Raw genomic sequence first — 25,939 nt, forward strand, 5'->3', positions numbered from 1 at the left:
TATAGGTCAGGTTCATCATGAAGATGTATCTTCTGTCACTGTAGCTGTTCCAGTCTGCTTGTCCTTTCTAGTGGGAATGTCTCACCTCACAAGGTTGTGAATGGAACTCAGGATTCCACCTAAGGTCCTATACTCTGTAAAGGCTTTGCACGAGACCTTTCTCACTGGGCAAGTTGTAGAACCCTTTTTAGGTATTCCAGTCAGTTATTGGCTGAAGGCGGGCTTACAAGTTTTCTCTAATCATGTTTCCCAATATTCCTTTCTATCCCACTCAAGTGTCTATTTTATAATAGTAGGAAAGGGAAACTAATATTCATAAGGCAGTCAAGGATTTTAGTGTTATTTAGTCTCTTCAAGCTATACCTAGATCCCTGTATCCCAGAGCCCTGTTATTCCAAGGTTGAGTATGCATCACTATTTACCTCTGTCCCACTAGGCCATGCTAACCTGTCTCAGTGTTCCCCTATCTTGTTCTTCTGCCTCCTCACTCCTTCTTAGATTACCCTCCCCAATACTCAAAGTAAACCCCCACCCCAACCCCATTGTGGTTACCTTATATTCCATTAGTTCTTCCCTCCATAATTTAAGATAGTCTATTTTATCTAGTAATTTACCTGACCTTCCCACTACCTGGATCTCTGTGTTTACCTTTTTTCACATTGTAATTGTTTTGATCATAGACTGACCTCCCAGATCCTTTGTTCTTATAATTTTATTCTGTTCTTGACTCTTTGTCGACTGAGTTCAGGTTGATGCTGCCATGTACATCATTCTGTAGTTGTTATGTGTTCTTGGGTCTCAGTCCACAGAACTTCCTTTAGGATGTTTTTCATAGCAGGGTTGGCTTTGGCAAAATCCCTTAGCTTCTGCATACCCTGGAATGTTTTGATTACACCATCGTATTTGATTGATAGCTTTGCTGGGTAGAGGATTCTTGGGTGGCAGTTTTTTTCTTTCAGGGTTTTATATATGTCTCCCCATTGCCTTCTGGCCTGCATGGTTTCTGTTGAGAAATCTGAGCTTAATCTGATTTGCTTGCCTTTGTATGTTATATTTCTCTTTTCCCTAGCTGCTTTCAAGATGCTGTCTTTATCTTTGATTTTGGAGAGCTTGATTATTATATGTCTTGGTGATTGTCTTTTAGGGTCTATCCATGCTGGGGTTCGTTGAGCTTCTTGAATGCTTATCTTTTTACTTTTCATGATGTTAGGAAAATTTTCTTCCAGAAGCTCTTCAACTATCTCCTCTGTGGAGTGTGATTGTACCTGTTCTGGAATGCCAATAATTCTTATGTTATTCCTCTTCATGTTATCCAACATGAATCTTAGGCCTTCTTTGGATTTTTTTTTTATCCTTTTTTGTATTTGTTCTTCTATCTTAGTAGTATTGGGAGATTTATCTTCTAGCTCACTAGTTCTGGCTTCTATCTCTTCAATTCTACTCCTTTGCACTTTCAGTGTATTGTCCATTTCTGATATTCTATTATTAATCGTTTGGACCTCTTTCTGTAGGTTTTGAATTGTTTCCAATGTTCTATCTATCTTATTTGATTGTTACTGTAGCACTTGCCTGACTTCTTCCTTATTTTTCTCTACTGCATTGTATAGTGTTTTGATACCTTTTATAATCATTTTTAGGAATTCCTTCTCAGGTATTTCCAAAGCCTGCCCATCTTCTAGTATGGAGTGTAGGTTTACTTCCAGCTCATTTGCCTCAGTCACTTTATCTTGTTTCTGGACATGTGCAGATATGGTCATCTGCTTCTGTTTTTTTGGCATCTTCAGGGGTTATCTGTGGACTTAATACTTAGATGGGTATGTATTTTGGTATTTTTTAAGTTTTCTGAATGCCTCCAGGTAGATGTGATCAGGAAATGGGCTTCCCTTTTCACTCTTCTTCCTGAGAAGTTTCAAGATACCACTGTTGGTCGTTTTCATGTAACTTAGCCTATTTCCTCTTTTGTCTGCCTGTCCCACTCCACAGTCCCTGTTCAGGCCTTTTTTCTAGTTATAAACAGTTCAGGGCCAGCTGTGGCCATTTGGTTTTAATTGGAAACTTTCTCTTTAAATTGCGAGATCTGTACGCATGCGTAGTAGAACCCTCCGAGGGTGGGGCTGGGTGGGCTCCCCACTAGCTCAGGCACCCCTATAGTCACCAGAATGGAGGTGTGCAGATAGCAAGGGACCAATGAACAGATACCAAAAGAATGTCCACACCTTTATCTCCCCGGTTCTGCCAGGAGTCTGTGGCCGCTTCGCTCCTTCCCCTGCTTGGTCTCACCCAAGATGGCGGCTTCTGGAGCAGCCGAGCGTCCCGGACTAGAAAGCAATAGATTTCTTGCTTCTGCCACAAATTCCCCCAGCTGTGAGCCTTCCAACCTTCTAAGTATTCCTTTATATGTGGTTCAGAGTTCTGGGACCAGCCCCTGAATCTGCTTGGTTGGGTATTCTGTGTTGTTGTTGGTGGAGCTCCTTCCACCTGATCCATCATCTTCTTTGTTCTTTTGTGCTACTACATCCATAAGATAAGGTCAAGTTCATCAAATTGTAGCAATTTACACTTGCTTACTGAATCAAATTTCTTTATCTTCCTCTAGTGGTATTTTGATCATCAAGCCATCCAAACTAGGTTAAATGGGTACTATCTGCAAGTTTGGGCATTCTTGAGTGTCTCCCCCACTTCATATCAGCTGGCCGCTTCATGCTCAGCTCTAGCCCCCAGTGTCTAGGTCAGTACCCGTGGGCTCAGGAATTCTCAAGCCTCCCCCAAACTTCAGACCAGCCAGCCCTTCCTCTTCTCTCTCTCATCTGAAGGTTGACAGCAATCTATGGAACATGGTCAGCCCATGTCATTACTGCCTTTCCCCGACTTCCACTCACAAGTAGACCAACGCGGTCACCAACAAGTTTACAAGCCTGCTTATGTGTTCCCTTTGAGTTTTAGTCTTGAAAGGGATTTGTCCTGAAGTGACTTGATGGCTCCCCAGCGGACAGCTTGCTTGTTTTTGTAATAGCCAGACAGTCTGCTTTTTATTTTTTGTCTCTTTACCTGCTGGTCTTTTTTTCAAGAAATATCTTCTGTACTTTATAACCGCTCTGGGTTGGGCTGCATGTCCTTCAAGTAGGAATGTCCCACCTCAGAAGGTTCTGTGTGGGGTTCAGGATTCTATCCAAGGCCCCATACTCTATAAAGACTCTACAAGAAACCTGCACTGGGCAAGTTCTAGAACCCCCTTTAGGTATTCCAATCTGTTATAAACTGAAGACAGGCTTACAAGCTTTCTGTGATCATATTTCCTGATATTCCTTTCTATCCCACTCAAGTGTCTATTTTACATTAGTAGGCAGGGAAAACCAGTATCCATAATACATGCGTAGGTTTTTCAATCAGAAAAAATGTGGTGGAATGTTTTTCTGATGAAGTGGCCTCCTCACATTTCTATTTTGGAAGCTGTGGCGTCATAGCCCAAATTCTTGTACCTTGTTCTCTTCATCATGCTGGGTGAATTCTAGTGTGTGATGCAAGAAACCAGTCAAAGAACATTGGTTTTGCAAGGGTGTGTGTAAATCGATTGTGCGTGCAGATAGATGGATGAGTGGACTGAGGGTAAAGAAACAGGAGCTGGCATGGGCAGGAGAAACAAGGGGGCTCGAACAGGTCCTTCTGGGACTCTGGTGGGTAATACAGGTAAAGCTTTGTCTTTACCAGCGAGGGAGAGTTTCTAAGTAAGACAGGACTGCAGGGCAGGGTGGCTTAGAGTATGCGCTCTGGAATCCGACTGCCTCCCCACTGTGTAACTCCGAGCAAGTCCCTGCAGCTCTGAGCCTCAGTTTGCTGAGCTGTAGAATGGAGCACCTGCCTCCTGAGTTCCTGAGTGCGCTCGAGCGTGTAGATACCATTACAAGAGCAGCCACATCTGCTGTCACCAGCATCAGTTATTGGCACCGACGACAGGCCAGGTGGATGGTCAGGTGCTGGGCCCTGTGGGTCTGAGAGGCTAGTGTGGAGAAGAATGGTAAGTACACAGAGGGGATGGATTTTGGATGGTGAGACTTGCAATGAAGAAAAGACACAGGGTGTTGGGAGAGAAAAGACTTGGGACTGTAGGCCACTTGGTGAAGGTGACACTCGGCTGCTCTAGTGACCTTCTGTGGTGCTGTGGGTTTATGCGCAAGGTTGGCAGTTCAAGCTCACCAGCTGCTCCTTGGACACTCTAGACAGGGTCACTATGAGTTGGAACAACTCCATGACATTTAACAACAACGATGACAGTGTGCTAGAATGTTCCCCCTACCCATTCCCTCAGGGGACAGGCCTCTTCACTGTGGATGCAGATACTGCTTTTGTAATGTGGGCACTGCCATCTCTTTGTCTTCCTTCTTCCCCTTGCTTTCACCATCCTCTCCCCTCCCTCACTTTCCTCACTTCCTCCATTGCCCCCTCCCTCCATCCTCTGTGCCTTCCCTTCCCCCTTGCTTCCTTTCCTCTGCCCCTCCTTTCTTCTCATTCCTTGCTTTATTGTCTACCAAAAACATTTCATTAAATATATGTAAGAGTTTGTTGTTAGGTGCCACAGAATCAGTTCCAATTCTCGGTAACCCTATGTGTATGTACAACAGAACAAAACATTGTCTGGTCTTGACTATCCTTACAGTCGTTGCTGTGTTTGAAGCCATGGTTTGAGCCACTGTGTGGACCCAGCTATTTGAGGGGCCTCTTCTATTTTACCAAGCATGGCGTCCTTCTCCAGGGATTGGTCTCTCTCAATAACATGTCCAAAGTATGAGAGAGATCGTGTCATCAGCCTCACTTCTAAGGAACGTTCTGTCTGTACTTCTTCCAAAACGGATTTGATATTGCTGACAGTCTGTGGTTTTCTTTAACAACACCTGAATTCAAAGACACCTGTCTTGCTTAATCATTGTCCAGCTTTGGCAATAGTTAAATCTGTAGAATCAGTACTGGACTGCTAACCACAAGGTTGACAGTTCAAATCCACCAGCTGCTCCTCGGAGACTCCATACAGGGTGGCTATGAGTCAGAATGGACTCGAAGGCACTTAAAAACAACAAAGTGTACAAAATATAAATGCAAATGAATACTGTGTGCTGATTCCCAAGTTTAAAGGAAAACATAATCATTACTTTTAAGCTCTTCTACTTTTTGGAAAAATTCCCTTTGCAAACCCTTTAGCCAGATAAATCTCTCTTGTAAAACAAATGAAAAACCCCCCGATGTTCCTCAAAAGTCAGTGTTCAAGTTTTCAGTTGCCTCATAAAATAGCTACGTTATTTGTAAGTTGTTTTATTTTTTTAACATGCACCGTGCTTGAATTGGGACCCAAAGGAGACCCACACGCTGTGATTGGTCAGTCTGTTTCCCCTCCCCCTTTCCATCTTAGTGTTCGAAAGCCAGTTGGTGTGTCCTGCAGCATTTCCGGAGTCTAAAATCAGGATTTTGCTGATTCCAGTTCATGTTATCATCTCACATGTTCTCTAAATTGGTGGTTGCCTCTTGCAGCTTGATCAGATTCAGGTTGGTCTTTGTTGGCAGGACAACCCTTCCGGGTGGAGTGCCTGGGTGGTACAGATGGTTAGCACACTTAGCTGATAAACAAAAGGTTGGGGATTTGCATCCAACCAGAGGTACCTTGGAAGATAGTCTTGGTAATCTATTGCCCCAAATTTAGCCAGTTCTAGTTGGCACACACACAGGGCACCACGAGCTGGAGTTGACCTGCCATCAACTGGTATCCTAAGTGGTTGTGGACTCTTCCACCTAGGAGAAGAGTCTAGGCATCTGGTGTGGGTCTCTTGTGCTGTTTTGTGTTTGCAGTCACTGATGTTGAAGGTCTGGGTTGTGCAGGGAATTTTGAGTATGTCCTTTCCCCACTCCTCCTTTATTGTTGAGTGCCGTCAAGTCGGTTATGACCCATAGCAGCCTTCTGTAGGGTTTCTGAGGAGTGGCTGGTGAGTTTAAACCACTGACTTAGAGGACCACTATTCTGGATTTTGTACTTAGCACTTCCTTTTCATTATAGGTTTGCCATGTTTGATTCCCTCATGAATGCATGATTTAATTTTGTACACTTGAGAGCTTTACTTCAATGGGCTCATTCCATAGGTAGCTCCTGCAGCTGGCTTTTTCCATCAGTGTTAATGATCCTGAGATGCATTTGTTGTGTAGGGAGTGACTGGCATCCATTCCTTTTCTCAGCTGTGTAGTATTCCACCGTGGACCAAAGTTATCCATGTGTCCATCATGATGGTAGACATTTGTGTGTTGCCAGGGTTTGTTGTTGTGTTTTCTGCCAGAGAAGGTGGTGCCTTCAATGTCCTTGTCTGTCTCCCAGAGTATACAAAGGTGTTTCTATATGGTTACCCATCATGATGAATGGAGAAAAGATTAAAGCTGTCCAAGATCTCATTTTACTTGGATCCACAATCAACACTCAAGAAATCAAATGATGCATCGCACTGGGCAACTCAGCTGCCAAAAATCTCTTTAAAATGTTAAAGAGCAAAGGGCAAAGGTGCACTTGAAGTAAGCCAGGGTCTTTTCAGTTGCCTCATATGCATGTGTAAATGAATACTAAAGACCTAGAAGAGTGGATGCATTTGAATTGTGGTGTTGACAGAGAATATTGAAAGTGCCACAGACTGCCTGAAGAACAAACAAATCTGTCTTGGAAGAAGTACAATGTTGCTTAGAAGCGAGGATGACGCGACTTCGGAGACTTCTTCGTCTCTTGTACTTTGGACATGTTGTCAGGATGGACCAGTCCCTGAAGAAGGGACATCCTGCTTGGTAAAGTGGAAGGTCAGTGAAAAAGAGGAAGACCCTCAATGAGAGGGATTGACATGTGTCAGCAACAATGGGCTTCAAGATAGCGGTTGTGAGGATGGTGTGGGACGGGGCAGTGTTTCATTATGTTGTGCATACTGGTCACTATGAGTCAGAACCAACTCAATGGCGCCTGGCACCACCACCACTACCTGGGAGTGGAGTTACTTGTTCACAAGGCATATATAGCTTTAGCTTTTCTGATTTTGTTGTGATGTGCCGTGGAGTTGGTTCCAACTCATAGCAACCCTGTACAGGGTTTCTGAGGCTGTAAATGTTTATGGGAGCAGAAAGCCTCATCTTACTCCTGTGGAACAGCTGGTAGTTTCGAACTGCTGACCTTGTGGTTCGCAGCCTGATTCGTAACCACTACGCTACCAGAGCTCCTTCTAGACAATACCAAATTGTCTTCTAATGTGCTTGTACCAGTTATTCCAGCAACGTACAATTGTGTTACTTTTCATCCTAACGGTACTTGATCATGTCAGACTTTTACATGATTGTGTTCAGCTTGAGAACTTGGTTAACCCTCTTGACTGCTAACTGAAAGGTCTGTATAAAATGGTATCTTTTGGTGAACAGACATTTCTTATGTTTTCTGAAAGGTTTCAGCTTTTTGTGTGTTGTTAAGGACAAATCCATTGCTTCCAAGTCAGTTTTGACTCATAATGACCCTCCAGGAAGACAGAGTAGTCCCATAGGGTTTTCAAAGCTGTACTCCCCTGGTGGGTTTCGACCCATCCACCTTGAAGTCAGCAGCTGAGCACTTAACTATTGCACCATTAAGGCTCCTTGTAGTCGAGAACTGTGTTACGCAAAACGTGCCATCATTCTGGCATCTCCAGTGTCACTCGGGCGCTTGATGGAATGCCCCTTCATGGTCCCTACCCCCAAGCCCTGTGTTGGAGCCCAGCAAGCTCTGCTTCCAGATGATTTTATGTTGGCTCAAGTTAGAAGTAGGGAATCTTTCTCCACTTCAGCATCATGGGGGCATTCTCCTATATTGCCTTGCAAGCAAGTTACAGTCTTACCTTGCACATTTCATTTGTAATCCACCTGAAATTGGCTTGTGTGTGCAGTACAAGGTAAGGTTCTAATTTCACTGTCGTCCCTACAGATACTTAGTTGTCCCAGACCTTTGAATGAGAAACCTTTTCTTTCCTCATGGGTCTGTGACCTATCCAGGTCCTAAATCTATCTCATCTCTATATAACAGGGACCCCTCCTGGGCTCTTGGTTTGGTGCCACTGGTCAGTCTGTCTGTCCCTAGCCAGTAGCCCACTCTCTTTATTACAACAGCTGTGCAGACATTCTTGACACTGGTAAACCCAGTCAGCCCTGCTTCTGCTACCTGGCAGTGCCTGCCTCCTCTTAACTTAGTGCTTATTTGGGTCCATGTTCGAGTCAGCTCTGAGGACTCACACTGACACTTTAGCTCCACTTTACAGGGTTAAACTGGTAGATCATTTTTGGGAAAAATGAAAGTTGTAAGAGATTGAGTCTTTACAGTTTTTTTCCCCAAAGCCTGCTCAAGATTGTCCTTCTTAATAGAAGGGACATAGGACCCTCTCTCACAGGGGGTGCAGGGCCAATGCACAGAACTCACAATGGCCCTGCAGCCTCCCCCTGGGAAACTGGGTAGCCTCAGTGGAGGGGGTCTCAGGATAGGAATGATGGAGGGCTTTCACTAGACAGACTAACCCTCCCATTTCTGAGCATCTCAGGTTCCCCTCTAAGGTCTTGGCATCAACAATTTCTAGTCATGTCAGTGCACATATAAAACCGGCCCGGGATGCACATGCTTACCAATGGAGAAAGAGTCTCCTCCTTTAAGTCAAAGGTGGTTTGCTAGGAAATGGAACCAACTCAACAACTCCCAATAACAAGTTAGAGCGAGTGGAAAACAGAGGCTGTGTGGGTTTTTGTTTTTTTTTGGGGGGGGGGGGGGGGACGGGCGTGTTCCAGCTTCTATCTTTCTTGTCCTAACCCCACCTGGTGGTTTAACATGCCTACCATGCACCAAGCACTCATACTAATTCCTGTTGGAGGAGCTGTAGGTCTCAGGGAATTTTCAAGGGATGAGTAGGACCTTATGAGTCAGACACGGAGCCAGGGGAATGTGTGGCAGGCCAAAGCTCAGCAGCATCATCGTCTTCTTTGTGACCCAGGGTCTTGATCTCTTACTATTTCCTTTTGGAATCTGCTTGGCAGAGACACAGGCACTATACTACTCCACATTTCGGCACAATGAAGTAGCACTGGGGTAGCCATATATGAGGGGGTTTCATAAAGTTCATGGAACAATCCCATTACCTTTTCATTTCATTTTTCCACAAGCTTTTGGGAGGCCCCTCAAGAAGCCACAGTTTGTTCATTCAGCTGATGCGCTGTTTTCTTTCACCGTTGAATCTTCCAACAGTGATTTAGCATCCACTGCCAGAAAGGCAAGAGTGAACAAAAGGGCACAACATCCCGGCCCTCATGGAGTACACGGTCTAAAAAATGGCCAGACGCAGGCAGACCCCGGAGATACCATGGGCTTGGTGCTAGACCACACACTACAGACAGCCCATACCGCAGTAAAGCCAGCCAGTCATGTGCTTTGGTTTCCCAGTGCATACCAAAGTGATGTTGACACTGTTCTGTAGTCTATTGGTGGTGGTTATGTGCAGTGGAGTCGGTTCTGACTCATAACGACCCTGCACAGGGTTTCCGAGGCTGTCAATCTTTACGGGAGCAGAAAACCTCATCTTTCTCCTGCGGAACGGTAGTTTCAAACTGTTGACTGAGGTTAGTGGCCTGACTTGTGACTACTATGCATGTGTGCAGTATTCGTGTTCTGAAAAAGTCTGAAATATTTTGAGAATGACCAGCATGTGCAGTACCGGTGAGGGGTGAGAAAGGGAAGCAGTTAACCTTGGTATGTCTGCAGCAATGAGTGTGACACATCATTGTGTGAATGCTGGGACTCGATGGAGCAGGGCAGGAAACAGGGTGGGGTGGAGGCGGCTCCAGGTAGGGAGGTGGTATCCCAGCAGGGATGTGGTTGTGAGAGTCTGCACCTCTCTGAGGAGAGAGGGAACAGCCAGTGCAAAGGCTCTCAAGGGCAGCTGTGCTTGGCATAGTTAGAGAACAGTAAGAGAGGATGGAGGATAAGCATTGGACTGCTTATCCTCTCCAACCTCAAGGTTAGCAGTTCAAGGTCACCAACTGCTCTGTGGGAGAAAGATGAGGCTTTTCTGTTCCCATAAAGGTTTACAGCCTCCGAAAGCCGATACAGGGTTGCTATGAGTTGGAACTGACTCGACAGCAGTGAGTGGGGAGAGGCTGGAAGGAAGCTGGTGGCACGGTAGTTAAGCACTTGGCTACTGACCAGAAAGTTGACAGTTCAAAGCCATCATCTGTTCCAGGGAAGAAAGATGTGGTGGCAGTCTGCTTCTGCGGAACTTGTAGCAGCAACAGCCAGGGGAACTGAAGCCCCCCGGGGCAGTTTCTCCTAGAGGAGTCAGAACTGATTGTACCGCAACAGGCTTGACCTTGGTCTGAAGGGAGCCTAGTGTGGGGTATTCCTAGTCAAAAAGCTAGGGGGGATGCAGGATCCCTGAATGGATCGGTGCTGGGTAGGTGGTTACAAAGAGTTTATCAAAATAAGGTTCTGACTTGGAGGCCAGTCTCCCTCACTGGGTGTCCATGGCTGTGTGGACAGGTGCAGCTGAGCAGCCCCTTCCTTTTGTCACCTTCTGGGGTCACCTGGATTCTCCATCGGGCAGCAGGCCCTGAGTGTGGAGGCTCAGACCACTACAGCGTCTTAAAGAGGTTTGCTGATGACCACCAGAACCAGCCCAGCACCTCTGCCCACAAGGCAGGGAACTTTCCAGCAAGGTTCCTGACCAGCTCCTGGAGACAGGCAAAGCCAGACATCTGCGCAGGGTCTGGTGACATCCAGTCGTTGAGGGGCCCACTTCCTGTTCACCCACTCATCTCTCCATGGGATTCTTAAAGCAGCTACTGTGCACGGTCCAATGCGCTGGGGAGAGTAGTGAGTCAGAGCGCTAGGGTCCCTGCCCTCATGGGTGTTGTGGATATGACAGTGGTACCAGATTTAAGATGCAGAGTCCTTGGGCCAGGCTAGGTGCCCTCACCCCTCACCATGGCAACCATGAAGGGGGGAGGCACGCCTTGTGGGGGTGGTGTAACATGTTCAGCTGTCCATCTTGGGGGCCTAGACAAGCCAAGCAGTGTGCCTTCGGCTCTCTGGCCAGCTCTGCACAGCAGCCTCAGTGCTGCCTTCGGGAGCTTCCATGGAATGACCCTTCATGAATTTGAGGCTTTGAAAGGCAACGTGATGTCTAAGACTGGGAGAGGGGGCGGGTTGCCTTGTGCTACCCTGAGGCTTGGCACCTTCTCATCTGCAAGCCAACCTGCCCTGCCCATCTGCCAACCACGTTGAGCACCTTTGCTTCTTACTGAAAGCCCCAGACCCGCCACCTCTACTCATCCCCAGAGAGGACAGTTTGGGAGGTGGCCCCGTGTTTTTTCTGTTAACTCCGGGGTCTTGCTGGGAAGATGCCTGGGGGCTGCACAGGCTGCTTCCGGCGGCCTCTGGTGACAAGCAGCGGTGACTCCGTGCCATCCTGTGTTGTGTGGGGCAGGCCCCCTCGGCAGGATGTGAGAGCTCGCGAGCGGGCTGACCTCAGAGCCACCCACTCCGAAAATGCAGAAATGGCATCCGAGGTGAAAGTGGTTTGATGAAAGAGGTGGACTGGCTGTCAAACCAATTCCGTCTGCTGGTCAGCTAAGCGAGCACTGTCTGTGTAGTGGGCTAATAATATACGCGAGAGTGACGAGATTAGGGATAACCGCTAACCCTGCAGTTAGCTCACCATTGTGCCGAGTGTTTTCATCCTCCTGGGCTGCAGGTTATTTTCCTATCTTACTGATGCAGACATGGAGGTTCAAGGGACTTAGATGGGCTCAAGCTCTTTCCAGTGAGTAAATTATGAGGTGCTTACTCGTTCTACATGCCACTCTGAAGCGCTTTGGTTTCATTAACACATTTATTCCTTCCCCCAAACGAGTGGCTGCTGAAGTCGATTCCAACTCCTTGTGACCCCACACGGGTCAGAGTAGAACCGTGTCATCGAGTTTTCTCGTTGAGTTTTCGGAATGAGATAGCCAGCAGATGTTTCTCCCCGGGGCACCTCTGATCTTTGGGTTAACAACTGAATGCATTCGCACCACCCAGGGACTCAAAAGACATAGAAGTTAGGCCTAGTGAGCTAGTGCAAGGTTGAGGGAGTGGCGACGTGGGTGGGTGGTATGTACCTCTTTGGTGCTGACCGTGGAGTGGCCCCCACCCTCAGACCTGTTCATGGGAGACAGTAGAGAGGAGAACAGGGCTGTTGTGGGAGGTGCCTGAGTCTGTACCAACTAGTGGGGTCGTGCTGCCAAGGGCAGCAGCATTGCCTCCAATCCCTGCTCTAGGCTAGCTGTGTGACCTTGGGCAAGTCACTTCCTTTGACTTCTTCCCTGGCAGATGTCTGCTTTGTGAATGTATTTTGGGAAACGGTGCTAAGAGGGAAGTGTAGGTCAAAGGTTGGCTTGTGCCTCTTGGCAGAAAGTCACACCCACACTTTTCTTGCTGGCCACTCTGGGAAGCCAGTGAGTTGAGTTGAACGGGAGGAATGAGGGTAGTACTCTGAGAAATATGTTCAGAATCTGGTCCCTTTCGAGACTTACAGTGCCAAGAGAGAGATGTGGCCGAGTATGTCTTCATACAGGATAAGAGGCTCACCTGGGGCTTTGAAAACAATGTGTGGACAGGTATGCATGAGGGGTATGCTTGTGAGCTACTTCTGACATACGTAGGAGGCCGGAACATGATCTAGAAGGTGCGTTTATGGAGACTGGGCTGGATGTTTCAGTAATATTTTAGTGAATGCGTGGGACCTCCTCCGAAGGCTGAGAGGAAGCCCTGTTCAGTCCTGAGACTTGAAGTAAGTGGTTTGGGATGGAAGATGGATAATTCATGTAAACTGCAGGTCCCTGTTAATCTACCTGCAGTTTGTGACCTGCCAGCCCTCAGCCTCAATTCCAGCACTCTTGGACAAGTAAATATAAATATCTCTGAAGAGAATTGTTTGGTGAGCTCTTCCAAGCCCCAAAAGAGAAAGATAACATCTCATACAATTAGGGATTTATCACTCATTTGTGGGTGTAGACTGATTTTATGGGCTTGCATTTCTGTGTTTTCCTGCATGTCAACTAGATGTAGTAACAAGTGCTTCTTTTAATTTTTTTTGCTTGGGGTTTATTTTTTTAAGAGGCAGCAAGTTCTTTTGCAGCGCTGGTCTGCGGCTGGTCCTTGCCCTCCTAGTGGAGGTTTGGGTTCAAGGCCTCCATGAAATGACACAATGACAAGGAAGTCAAGTGTGGTTTGTTTAGAATGCTTTCCTGCCTGTGGTTGCTACTGTAGAAGTCCTGTGGTCGCTAGATGGGAGAGGTGTGTGTAACTTAGCTCCATGGACTCAGGAGAATTTCTGCTGAATTGGAGAAAAGGTCAGGGCAGGGCAGCTCAAGCTTCAGTTCCCAGGGTCGGTTAGTTCTTTCTTGGGGCTGGGAGGTCAGCTTAGCTCTGAGAAAGTCACAAATTGCTTCTCTCTAATGCGCTGAACTGCATGGTCAGTGGTTCAGGGTCACTATGAGTCAGTACCGACTTCAACGACACTTAACAACAGTTGTAAGTTGGAGTTCCTGGGTGGTGCAGACAATGAGTGCATTTGACTCTTAGTCAAAAGGTTGGAGTCTCTACCCAGAAGGTGCATCAGAAGAAAGGCTTGGCAATCTTTTGAAAATCAGCTGTTGAGAACCCTGTGAGCACAGTGCCACTCTGACACACACACATGGGTTACCAGGAGTTAAAGTTGACCTGCTGGCAACTTGTTAATTTTAGGTCAGTGTGATGAAAGCAGAGACTGGGAGAAGGTTGAAGCATGGTCTACACTAGTTGGGACACCGATGTTGTCACACAGAGCCATCAGAGTGAACGTCTTTCAGACCAGTCCCCTTCCCGACCCTGTCCACCCCACCGAGATATGCATGCCTGTGTGCTAAGTTGTATAATTGGTAGTTTTAGTCTGGAAGAGGTTAGTTGTTGACAACGTGTGCTTTCGTGATAGTGATCTGTGTTGTTGAAGCTCACAGTGAGCCACTTCCCCCATCTGCACACGAAATTAGCTGATCAACACACCTAGGGGGTGATCACTGATTTATTAATGTCATAAAAATGCAACACTCTCGTCCTTCAGACTACAAACGGGGCTCAGTAAGGGGTCAGAGCCCTCTGTTCCTTTGGGGGTGTTTTCACAGGGCAAGGCACCTAGGTCACCCTAAAGCCGAGCCCATTACCTTTCATAGAGACCCTGTAAGATGCAGCAGAGCTGCCCCCTAGGGCTTCCAAAGCTGCCACCTGGTCTCCAGTGAAGCAGTGGGTGGGTTCAAACCACTGACCTTTCAGTTAAAGTGCCATCGAGTCAATTCTGACTCATAATGATCACGTATAGGGTCTCTGAGGAGGAGCCCGGAATTTGAACCACCAACCTTGCAGTCCAGTGCTTCTGCAGCGTCACACCAACCACCATCTTTTTGTTGATGTTCCTCGACAGGTGACCAGAGTGTTGACCCTGCTCAATGGAATGTCTGCTAAAATGTTTGTTGTTAAGTGCCTTCTAGTCAGTTCTCACTCATAGCAAACCTGTGTAGTGTTTCCGAGGAGCAGCCAGTGGGCTTGACCAATTGATCTTGCGGATCCAGGGCTCTGTAAAAATGTTTAGGGAAATAGAATTGCATTCTTGGTTTCTGCTGTGTGCCATTTCCAAAGGAGCTGTCTCCTTCCACATTATTTTCTCACTCTTCTGTCTTGTGTGGAGTGATAAACACATGCCCGTGAACCAGCTATGTCTTCTCAGTGGATCCTCACAGCAACCTTGACAGGTTTTTATCCCCATTTTGTAGCTGAGGAAACTGAGGCTCTAGGAGGAAGCCATGAGACTAACAACAGGTGAATTCATAGGCACCTTTTGTTGTGGGCGCTTCTGTGGCAGTGTTCTCGAGTACAGGGACTACTGGCTCATCCACAAACTGATCCCACTAATTATTGTAAACCCCTCTTCGGAACAATTGTACAGGGGAGTGCTCAGCACATGCTGCTTTAGTGAGGCCTGGGACAATTGCAGGGACCCTAGTGGCACAGTGAGCACGTGACTACTAACTCACCTAGAAGCTTTGCGGGAGAAAAGATCTGGTGATCTGCTCCCATAGAGATTACAGCTTGGGAAATTCAAAGGGTCAGCGTCCTGTGTCACATGGGGTTCCTCAGAATTGCTTCCATGACACCCAACAACACACAACATTTGTGGCACTTCCAGGATGAGGTACTGCTTCATTTTGGCAGACAGGAGGTGTTTTTTATAAAAGGTATGTATTTTGATTTTTCAAACTTGGAAGAGGTGGGAGGAGCTCTCCTACTGTGGATGGACAGGTGCTAAGCTGGTCCCTGCCTCCCCTAAGTTAACGATCTGGGTCTTCTCTCACCCCCTGAAGGTTTCATTCCCAGCATTTACCAGGATTGAGATCAGTAGTTATTGGGGCAGCTTGTCCCACTGTGGTGGCCTCCCTGAGGACCATGTTTGAGTGTTCTCCACCAGGTCCCTGGTGTAGGTGGACTGATAAACGAGCAGAAGAATGAATAGAGTTGAGCTCAGATGGTGGTCATGATACTTTCAGTTCAGGAGAAAGTAAAATCCACCACATTGGGGTTTTGTTTATTCTCATGTGGTGCAGTGCAAAGGGCCTTCAGAAAGTTTGTTGGAATACAGAAGCCTTCTCCTACTTTCTGCCCCTTCTTTGTCTCAGAATGTCGCATGAACCCATTAAGACCTATTGACTGCAGGGGACAAAAGGGACATTTGCTCAAGACAGGGCTTCAGGCACAGTAGGATCCAGGGTCTCAAGTGTTGCCATCAATACTCAATTTTCCTCCCTGTGTCTCTAATCTCTGGTGTGTCCCAACTCATGGCAAGCCTAAAAGACTTGACACACCTGAGAGTAGAGTTCAGCTTCTCCTTAGAAGTTCGATGTAGGGATTCCTAGGGCTGTAACCTTTACCAGAGAAGAGCGCTCTATTTTTTCAGGAGCTGCTGGAAGATTCCAACCACCAACCTTTTGGTGCGCCGTCAAATGCTTTAACCTTTGCACGGCTAGGGCACCTTTCTACGCTCTTGTTGTTAAGTGCCATCGAGTCTATTCTGACCCATAGTGACCCTGTATAGAATTTCCAAAGAAGCAACTGGCGAGCTTGAGCCGCTGACCTTGCAGTTCAAATGGCTTTGCAGTCTGGTGCATTAACCCATAACGCCACACCAGGACTCCTCTATGCTCTTACACACTGGCTTTTTATCGTAGACATGCTTTAACCAGGGAACACTAACTGGACTTTGTGTTTGCTCCATCACTGGCACAGTGGGGGAAGCCTGTCTGTCCTTGAACCAATCATGGCAGTCAGGGAGAAATGGGACTGCCAATGGCTTAGGCTTGAAGGACCAATGGGGTGGAGATTTCCAGAAGTGAGGTGAGTTAGGGAGACAGAGCAGCCATCCAGAGATTCAGAATCTACAGTAACCACACGGTGCTCTTTATGTCCCGTTCCTCAGCCACTCTAGTCCCATGTCAGGTGTGCGGAAGCCACACAGGACTGAAGAAAGTTCTAGTGGGCAGAGCTGCTCTGCCCCAGGGCTCGTGGGTTTGTTCCTAAGTCACCTGCCTGTGCCTCAGTGACTTGACCTGAGAAATGGGCATCACCCCTTCTATCCTGGTACAGCAGCATGGACAGCCTCAGGCAAAGAGAGCTGTCAGTTTGGGGTGATGGTCTAGGTTTTCCTTTTCTCTACCTCCTACTGCTTCTGCTTCCCAGACACTTAAGGCGTGAGACATTGCGACTAAACAGGAAGCTGAACCTCCAAACGTTGCAGCCCAGCCAGCGCTGGGGCGGAGCCAGGGAGGCCTGCCTGGGTGCACCAGCCCCGTGCGCTTCTGACAGTGAGAGGTCACACTCAGAGTGAGTGTTGAGGACTGATCCCTGGGGCTCCATCTAGGTATAAATTGGTCCTCCCAGGATGCGACCTTGGTCCTGCCCGGGATACCTGATGCTGATGGGTTTATAGTCTTGGCACCATCTGTTTCCAGGGGTCTGACAGATGGGTTTTCTATCAATGACCAAACTGGTCTCATCTCTGATATGGTCTCCAGATGGGAATTTTGACCTTAACCCTCCTTAAACCCCCCCTAAGTATTAGGTGATGGGGTACGGACACTGTCATCAGACCTCGTTCTGCCTCTCACTAGCTGTGTGACCTCAAGCAAGTGGTCTGACGTCTCTGAATGTCAGTCTGTGTACCTGGTCTGAGAGCAGGAACTTGGGACTCAAAGCCAGCTGAAGAATGTCACATGGGGAAGGGTTTTGTGTGTGTGTGGTGGGAGGGATACCTATGCCCTTAGCCTCTAGCAGCTGCCTTGTTGGGGGGGTACAGTGAGAATTAGTAAGGACGGGCCTTTTGCCTGGCACCAAGTCACTATGAATTGTTGTTGCTCAGTTGTGTGCAGAAACAGCCAAAGACAGATAGCATCCGAATGGCATTCCTGATGAGCCCCCTAGAGGGTGTAACTCGGGGGGTGAGGGGAGGTTTCCCAGACTATTGGAGCTGCTTCAGCTCCCGTTGATGGGAAGAAAGGAAGGTTAATGGTTAACTCCCTAGTCAGCAAGCAGGATTAAAAACCCAGATGCTCCGGCTCTTCTGGAAGACGGCAGCTGTCAGGCTGCAGCTGTTCCTGGAGGAGGCGTTGTGTTATTCTTTATGAGGGGTGGTAGTATTGGGGACCATCAATTCCAACTCACAGCAACGCCAGGTGATAACAGTACTGCCCAATAAAGGAACAGACAGCCAGGCCTTTCTCCCATAGAGCTGCGAGGTGGGCTTGAACTGTCAACCTTTTGGTTAATAGCCAAGCACTTAGCCATTGTGCTGTGTTAGGGAGTAAAACAAAGACGCTGCAGGAGCTTTGGGGTACTGGAGAAGGGCTTGTGAATAAAGGGTGCAGTGCATGGCAGTGGAGCCTTTGTAAAACCGAAGCATTGCAGGGATATGTTGGGTGGGACCAGGAGGTCTGCTGGCTGAAAGGCTGTGATTTCTGGGTGTGTTTTGAAGGGAGATCCAGGAGCATTTATGTTTGGAGAAAGTGGAATCAAGACTGGCGCCAAGTTGGTCGGAAGGGAATGTGTTTCCTCAAGTGACAGCAGTGGAGCTGATGTTCAAGGTGACGGAGAGTGTTGGTGGTCAGGCTCCGGTATCTAGTGGGGCATTAGATTAGAAATCTGTCTCAGTTTCAGGGGAGAGACCCCTGGTGGAAAAAGCTCCTTTGACCATTGTGAAGAAATCATGGTGGTGGTAAGTGCTGTGGAATTGGTTTTGACTCATAGGAGCAGCCGGTGGGTTTGAACATTCGACGTTAGGAGTCTAGTGTTTCTCCTACAGTGCCATTGGGACTTGGTATGAAGACACAGGTGATACTTTAAGGCCTGCACCCATTGTTTACTGTTGAGTTGGTTCATAGCGACCCTATAGAGGGGGTTCCCAAGGAGTGGCTGGTGAGCTTGAACCGCCTATCTTGAGGTTCAAACCAACCTTGCAGTACAGTGCATTAACCTACAGCACCATACCAAGACACCTTGGATTTGGAACTAATTAATTTGTGCAGGCACATCTCGGAAGTGTCACGGGTTCAAAGCAAGTCTCACAAATGTTTTGGTTTCCCAGTGCATATAAAAGTCATGTTTACACTAGACTGTGGCCTATTATGAAGAAGTTTTAGATATGGTGAGAATGACCAAAATGTGACAGTTAGTACCTGCAGTTGGAAAAACGGTGCTGGTAGACTTTAAAACAAAAACAGTGTCCTGAAATGCAATTCAACATGGAGGGGGGGTACTTGGAGTAGCACTACGGAAGCCCAAAGAGGAGATGCTTGGTCCAAACTGCTACTAACAGGGAACAAGAGGTCCACGTGTTATCTTGCCCTAACCTTTGGCTACCCATAACTTACCTGAGCATTTGGAAGCTTACATTGAGACTGCAGAACTGCTGGGAAGAATCTTTAGTGAAGACTTGGGGAGGTGTTGGGCAGTGGGGTATCGTCATACCTATTCTTCCAGGAGAATCCTGGTTGACCGAATGATGCTAGCTCGCTCCGTAAAAGTTGGCTCACTCTGTAAGAAATGAAACCAGAATGTTATCACCTAGCCAGGCACATCAGATGAAGTCTGACCATACAATCTGGTTAGCTACCGGAGGATAGAGTTCACTCCACAGCTAGATAGAAGGGGGGTTATTGTTGTTGTTATGTGCCATGGAGTCGGTTCCGACTCATAGCGACCCTGTACAGGGTTTCCGAGGTTGTAAATCTTTATGGGAGCAGAAAGCCTCATCTTTCTCCCGTGGAGTGGCTGGTCGTTTCAAACTACTATGCTAGTTATTCAAGAGACAATGGAAAAGAATCCACTGGCTTGTCAAATAGACTTTTCTCATTTTTGTTCTTTTAAAAAATGCTTTCACTGTGCTGATTGCCCAAGGGCTGAAAATAGTGAAGGAAGGGAAAAGAAAGGGTTTTGTCAAGAAAAGAGAATGTACAGGCTTTAAACGTTGGCATGGCCAGCAAGGGCCTCATCCTATTGAGAAGGACACGGACCGAGTGTTGTAGAGAGAGAAGTGGGTGGGAAGGAAGATTATGATTTTGTAAATCCCTACAGGAATTCTGGATTGTCTCCTGATTGCATTGGGAACTGTTTGATTTGAAATGCCATGATAGGCTAGCAGCAGGGCTGTTTTGTTTCCATTGAAACAATGAATCTTGGGGGTGGAGGTGTCCCCAGTTAATGCCCTGATGTTGGGTTAGTTTGGGCACAGATGTGAAGATGGTACAGAATTTGGGCTGAAGCTGGAGTGCTGATGCCATCGATCCTGGGTTCTGTTAGGAAGCTACCCCTAAGATGAAGGCTACTGGCATGAGTTACAGTAAACATAATACAGGTCAGAGGTGATTTTTTTTCTTCTTCTTCTTCTCAAAACTGGTTTTGCAAATCTTTTTCAGAGCTGATAGACACACACCTTAGCTGGATACAAAACATATTATGAAACAGAATGACTGTGCTCTTTGATCCGAGAAATCAAAGTTGAAGGTAATATTTTCTACCTCTCCCTTTGTTTTTTTCCAGCTGTGTGTTTCCTTAACTTGAATTTTTAGTCATCTAAAGGCCCTCTTTTTCACGTTTCTAATCATCCTCACAGATGCCATTTCCTGCCGTGAAGGGTTAGACCCTTCCCCTCCTGAAGGGGACATCTCTGAGATGCTCAGAGTCTGCGGGGCAGGGCGGGTGAGGCTCGGGAATGTGCATGTTTCTCACGGGGGGCGCCCGCACTGAAAGCTACGTTCCTGCACTGGATCTGGTACTTGTTCTGTGTAGTCAATGACATAAGGCTGGCTCTGTGGTGGGCATTCCGTATTAGATGGCAGGAAACCCAGGATGTAATGTGGGCAGGTACCCTGTGTTTTGGTCACCTCAGCTCTAAGTCCCAGGTTATCTATGTGCTCAACATGCTCCCCTCATCCCAGTAGCTCCAACCTGTAGATAGATATTCCTTGGCTACTGGGCTTTCATAGCAGGGGCGGGTAGCTATAACAGACTGGGTATCGAGTTCCAAGAGTGGGGCGCTGAGAAAGTTACCATTCTGAGATGGCATTGCTATGGTTGAATATGTTAGGGTGGGGGGCCATACTCCCGACACCTCTACCATTGCTGTTGTCCTCTGAGCCTGCTGGACCATGGCTTCCAATAGTCGGCTCTAGGGTCAAGGAAAGTTGGGCAGCGGATCCAGAAGTCCTTGGTAAGCATTACACTGGTGGTCCTCTCAGAAAGCCCAATAAAAAATATCACGTGTCATGCTAAGTCCCACCCCCTAGACCCATGGCTGCTCCCAGCGTGCAGCCTGCTGAGATGTACTACTCTTACCCAGTGAACCTGATGGGAGGGCCACTTCCCAGCAGAGGAGCCAGGACCAAGCATGTAAAGCAAACCATTTCGAGAAAGTGTCAGTGGGCAGGCCCTTTTAGATGTCCTTAACCCCTGAATCATTGGCAGTGCCAATGCTTCTGACCCCCGCAGGGGCCTGAGAACTTGGGCTCAGCCACCGGGATGTTGACGACAATGCCCAGTTCTAATCGGCATGGAATCAGTGGGTTCAGTCCCATAACTTTGCAGACTCCACCCACAGCTCTGGGCTAGTCCCATCAAGGGTTTCTGTCATTTGCACGGAGCCTCTGCAGGTGGCCTGGTTGGGCTCCTCTGGTGAGGGCAGACAGGACCAAACAGTGACCAAGTCACAAGGGGTGGGAGGAGGGCCTGCAGCTAGCTGTCCTTCTCAGTTCCTTTGGCATGGATAAAACAGCCCCAGTTCCTCCCCCAGCAGACTGTAGACCCCGGCCAAGCTTGAGGGGCGTCATTCAGGCTGTGATTTCTGTGGTTAGTCCAGACTTTTGTAAGAACCGACATGGTCTAGCATCAGGCTACGGCCCGTGCACTCCCTCTTGTCTCTGCTTTTTTATGGGATTGAGTTCCAAAGTAAGCCCAGAAACGAAGAAGGGCCTGTAGTCAAAACGCCCTTAAAGTAGAACTGTGGTCTTCTGTGCAAACTTCAGCACCCCATTTCCTGAACTTGGGAACAGGAAAGCAGTCTGTATGTGGGGCCCTGGGGCAGAGTGGGGTCAGCTGCACATAAATATTATTTTACTTCATGGAGTTTTGTTTTCAAGGGCTAGTTTTTTTCAAAGTAGATCACAGGCCTTTCTGTGACATGTCTCTGAGAGGACTTAACTCCCAACCTTTCGATTACCATGAAAGGATGCTGCTAACAGAACTCAGTTCCACTCTAGAGAAATGTCGTCAATCTGGAATTGTTGGGTGAACAATTCTAGTGAAGGAACCTGGCTCCCCCCAGATTGTCCCAACAAAGTGAGCAGTCTGCTGTGCTTCTCTGATCATTGATAGATACTAGGGGCCATAGCCAGTTCTGATGGCAGTATGATTAAAACACTTGGCTTGAGTCCACCAAACACACTACGGGAGAAACGTGGGGCAGTCTCCAGCCATAGAAATGACAGCCTTGGAAATCCCATGGGGCAGTTCTACTGTCTTAAAAGGTCACAATGAGTTGGAATTGACTCAATAAAGTTTTATTAGAACACAGTCAAGTCCATTTGTTTACATTGTGGACTGGGGCTGTTTCCCCATCATTTACAGTTGCTGAGTAGTTGAGGCAGAGACCTTATGGCCCACAAAGGGGGGTTTCAAAAAGTTCATGAAAAAGGCTCATTATCGTTTCTTTCCATTTTCCATGAACCTTTTGAAGTCCCTTCTACTGTTTGCTCTGTGGTCTTTTCTGGACACTTTGCCAACCTCTGGTGTGTGTGTGTATACTTAGTTGTCTGCTGCCGTTGTTGTTGGGATACTGATGTTGTTTTTCTTATTAATTTGTCATGCCTTTAAGAGGCCCTGTATCGTATACGCTTAAAATATTACATCATTTGTTTCTTTTTGGAAGAGAAAATTTTATACATACATTTTATATACTAACATCTGTCCCTCTTGTTCTTTCTGGGATGGGCCTTAAAAATTGCTCTGAAACATTCCACATTATTTTCATTCCCGCCCCTCTCTCTGAGAGGGCTTGTGCAGCTGACTCCCGGCTGCTCTGAGAAGCTGTGTTTAGTCACTCTGCTTGTCACTAAGCAGAGGTTGTCAGCCTTACTGAAAAAGACACTGAGGATGCTGGAATCCCCACAAGAGAGGAGCTACCTACTGAGACTTCTAGCCTGCCCTTTAGAGACCTGGGTTGAAGTCCAAGCCAACACACCTCAAGCACAGGTACCACTCACCTGCCTGTTGGTAGACGCTTGTATGGCGCTCTGATGCTGATTGGCCTTTGTCAGAGCTTCCGGACCAAGAGACACCAGGAAGAAAGGAAAAACCTCCATGGATTACAATGGTCCAGTCTGTGTGCACGGGGTTGTCATTGAGTTGGCAGTCAACTCAGTGGCCATTAACAATAACTGAACTTCAGTTAACAGGATTGTGTCTGTACCAGCTGTGTAGTATATAGCCCTATGGAACCTGGGTTCCAATCCCAGTACTTCCTCAATCAAAGAGGACCATAACCACATCATCACCAGGGCTGGTGTGATAATGAAGCTGGTGTGATAATGAAGCATCAGTAGTTAGTACAATGGCTGCCACACAGTTCCTCCGCAGTAAACATGAACCGCACATATTCTTTTGGGGAGATAAAATACTTCAGACAAGTAATAGACTGGCCACTGATTTGTGTGAATTGGATGATAGAGGAGAAGCAGAACTTTCCCCAAACCAGTGACCTCAGCTGATGACGTGCTTATGGTAAGGTCCTTGGGACGGACTTTCAGCTAAGCTGTCTGCTATAGTGGAGGAGACAGGAGGGGTAAGCAGAAAGGAACAAGAAAGTGACATTGAATTAATGCTCAACACTCAGTCCTCTGTCCTGGTGTCCCGAGTTGCCCCTCTTCTATGTATCAAGAACAGATCATGATCTAGTGAAACACTGGGAACCAGTAAATGAAGGTTAGAGGCAGTACCCAACTGGGGCAGAGACTAGAAGCGGGGGTGGGGGGGAGGGTGTACTGGCAGCAAGGGACGCCTCAGCTCAGCACCATCAAATGCTGAGTGGCAGAAACCAGTGTGGTCAGAGGGGGCAGGGGCGCTTCAGGTGAGAAAGGCCTGAGGCATGCAGAGGGACAGAGTGAGGAGAAGGTGACAGGCAGAGCGGGGACCCTCCCTGTCTTGAAGCTGGAGAAGGAAAGAAGGGGAAAGACCAAGGGAGAGGCTACATGGGTCATGTGGACTCTGCCAGAACTTTCTCCTCCTTGCTCGGAGCCTGGGGAGCAAGCCCTGAGGTCTCAGAAGGAACGTGTTTCTGCCCAGAAAGGTTTCTATGGTGGGTGAGGAGGCCTCTGGACCAGACTGCCAGACTGGGTTTACAGATGTGATGGCTCCTGTCTCCTTGGAGGCAGCTCTCGGAGCGCAGGAGTCTTTGGTACACCTCTTCTGTCTGTCTGAACCCCTAACCTGGCCTCAATGGCAGCCCCGTGTTCTGAGAAGGGAAACAGTCCTTTGTGAGGGCCCCCGGTGCCAACTCCCTGCCTACCCATCTATTTTTAGCACAGAGCCTGTGGAAACTTTCCATTAAGGATCGACTCCTCTCGTTTCCTAGGTTGAGAAAACAGGAAGCCCTTCAAAATCCGGGCTTTCAAAAGCTTCACATGAAGCTGAACTGACCCCCCTCCCCTGGTATTCCCTTTCATTGCCCAGGGCCTAGAGAAGGCACGCAGAGGGGTGGGGGCGGCGCCTGGGGGCTGACATTCTTCCTTCCCTTTCTGAACACAGCCCACTGCAGTTTCTGCATTAGGACCCCCGGGAGTCAGTTGATGCCAAGAACCCAGTAGGTAGATGCCCAGTTACTGCTGGTTGGCCAAATATATGAGTTCATCCTCAGAGTTCCAGTCCCACCCTTTGGAAATGTTTGCTATTATAACACATACAGTATCTGTAATAATCACTCTACCGACTAGCCACTGCTCTGGGTGCTGTGTCAAGTTTCTTAACAATCCTAGGAGGTAGGTAAGATTTGCATCCCCATTGTACAGATGGGAACACTGAGGCTAGTCATGAAGGCAAGGCTCATGGAGCAAGGAAGCGGGGATTCTGACTTGGCCTTGACTGTGGGGCTCTGGAATCTCAAACCTCACTGTGCACATGTTTTCAGCATTCAGAACCATGAGCGGTGTTGGTTGGCTTCAGGCCCTGACACTTGGCATGGGGATACTAACCACCCAACAGCAAGTGTGGGCGCTTTTGTGTACATTAGTTCCATCCTTCCCCAAAACAGTCCTAAGTGGTGTTTGCACCATTATGATTCCCATTTTACAGATGAGAACACGGACGCACAGAGAGGTTAGATCATTGTCTAAGTTTCAGATGAGGAGGCTGTAGTGAGAATTCCATATGTCCGAACTGAGAGAGCTGGTACAACCAACTAAGCGCTCACTATGAAAGGTTGGCAGTTCAAACCCACAGAATCTCTGAGGGAGCAGAGGCTTGGAGGTCTGCATCCATAACCATTCTTAAATGCCATGGAGTTGGTTCCATCTCATTTGTTGTTGGTTGTTAGGTGCCATGGAGTCGGAACCAACTACTCCTAGCGACCCTGTACAGGGTTTCCAAGGCTGTAAATCTTTATGGGAGCAGAAAGCCTCATCTTTCTCCCGCAGAAGAGCTGGTAGTTTCGAACTGCTGACCTTAAGGTTTGCAGCCCAATTCGTAACCACTACACTACCAGAGCTCCTAAATACCTAGGAGGAGATATTTCAGGACTCTTCACAATGGGGTTTTGGATTTTTGTAACCACATCATTAAAGCCAGAAATGAGCTAATCCCATTTGCAAATACTGAAGTGAGGGGACCCACACACTGGGATGAGCAACTTCTCAGGTGTTGGGTGATTTTTGCAAATCCGAAACTTGCAGTAAAACCATAGCCTGGTGTAGTTTGGCTGTAAGGAGCAGAACTAGAACCCTGGCTTACTAACAAGGGAGAATTTAAGAAGTGATAAGTTATAGGAGAAAAACTATGCCAACTCTATGCAACTTTTTTTGAAGTTCACGAAATGGAGGGACACTAGGTTATGGTGGCTCTGAAGACTAAGCACTGGACTGTAAATTACAAGGTCAGTGGTTCAAGCCCACCAGCTGTTCTGTGAGAGAAAGACAGAGGCTTTCTATGCCTACAAAGATTTACAACCTTGGAAATCCTATACAGGGTTGCTATGAATCAGAACCAACTCTATAGCACTTAACAAAAACAAACAGCAGGTTGAGTAGGAAACAATTGCTATGAACAAAC

The 25,939-nt window shown here is 47.5% G+C and overlaps 1 protein-coding gene across 1 annotated transcript in view; it reads left to right on the forward strand.

The window, feature by feature from the left end:
- The window catches only part of NFATC2 (nuclear factor of activated T-cells, cytoplasmic, calcineurin-dependent 2), a 197,754-nt gene that overhangs the window by 169,872 nt on the left and 1,943 nt on the right, over positions 1-25,939 (forward strand). The window contains exon 10 of the mRNA XM_006839178.1: positions 20,044-20,131. Within this exon, the coding sequence (XP_006839241.1) occupies positions 20,044-20,087 (44 nt within the window). The 3' untranslated portion in view covers positions 20,088-20,131. The remainder of the gene's footprint in view (positions 1-20,043; positions 20,132-25,939) is intronic.

The sequence above is a fragment of the Chrysochloris asiatica genome, unplaced genomic scaffold (genome assembly GCF_000296735.1).
Source record: "Chrysochloris asiatica unplaced genomic scaffold, ChrAsi1.0 scaffold00023, whole genome shotgun sequence".
Lineage (NCBI taxonomy): Eukaryota > Metazoa > Chordata > Mammalia > Afrosoricida > Chrysochloridae > Chrysochloris > Chrysochloris asiatica.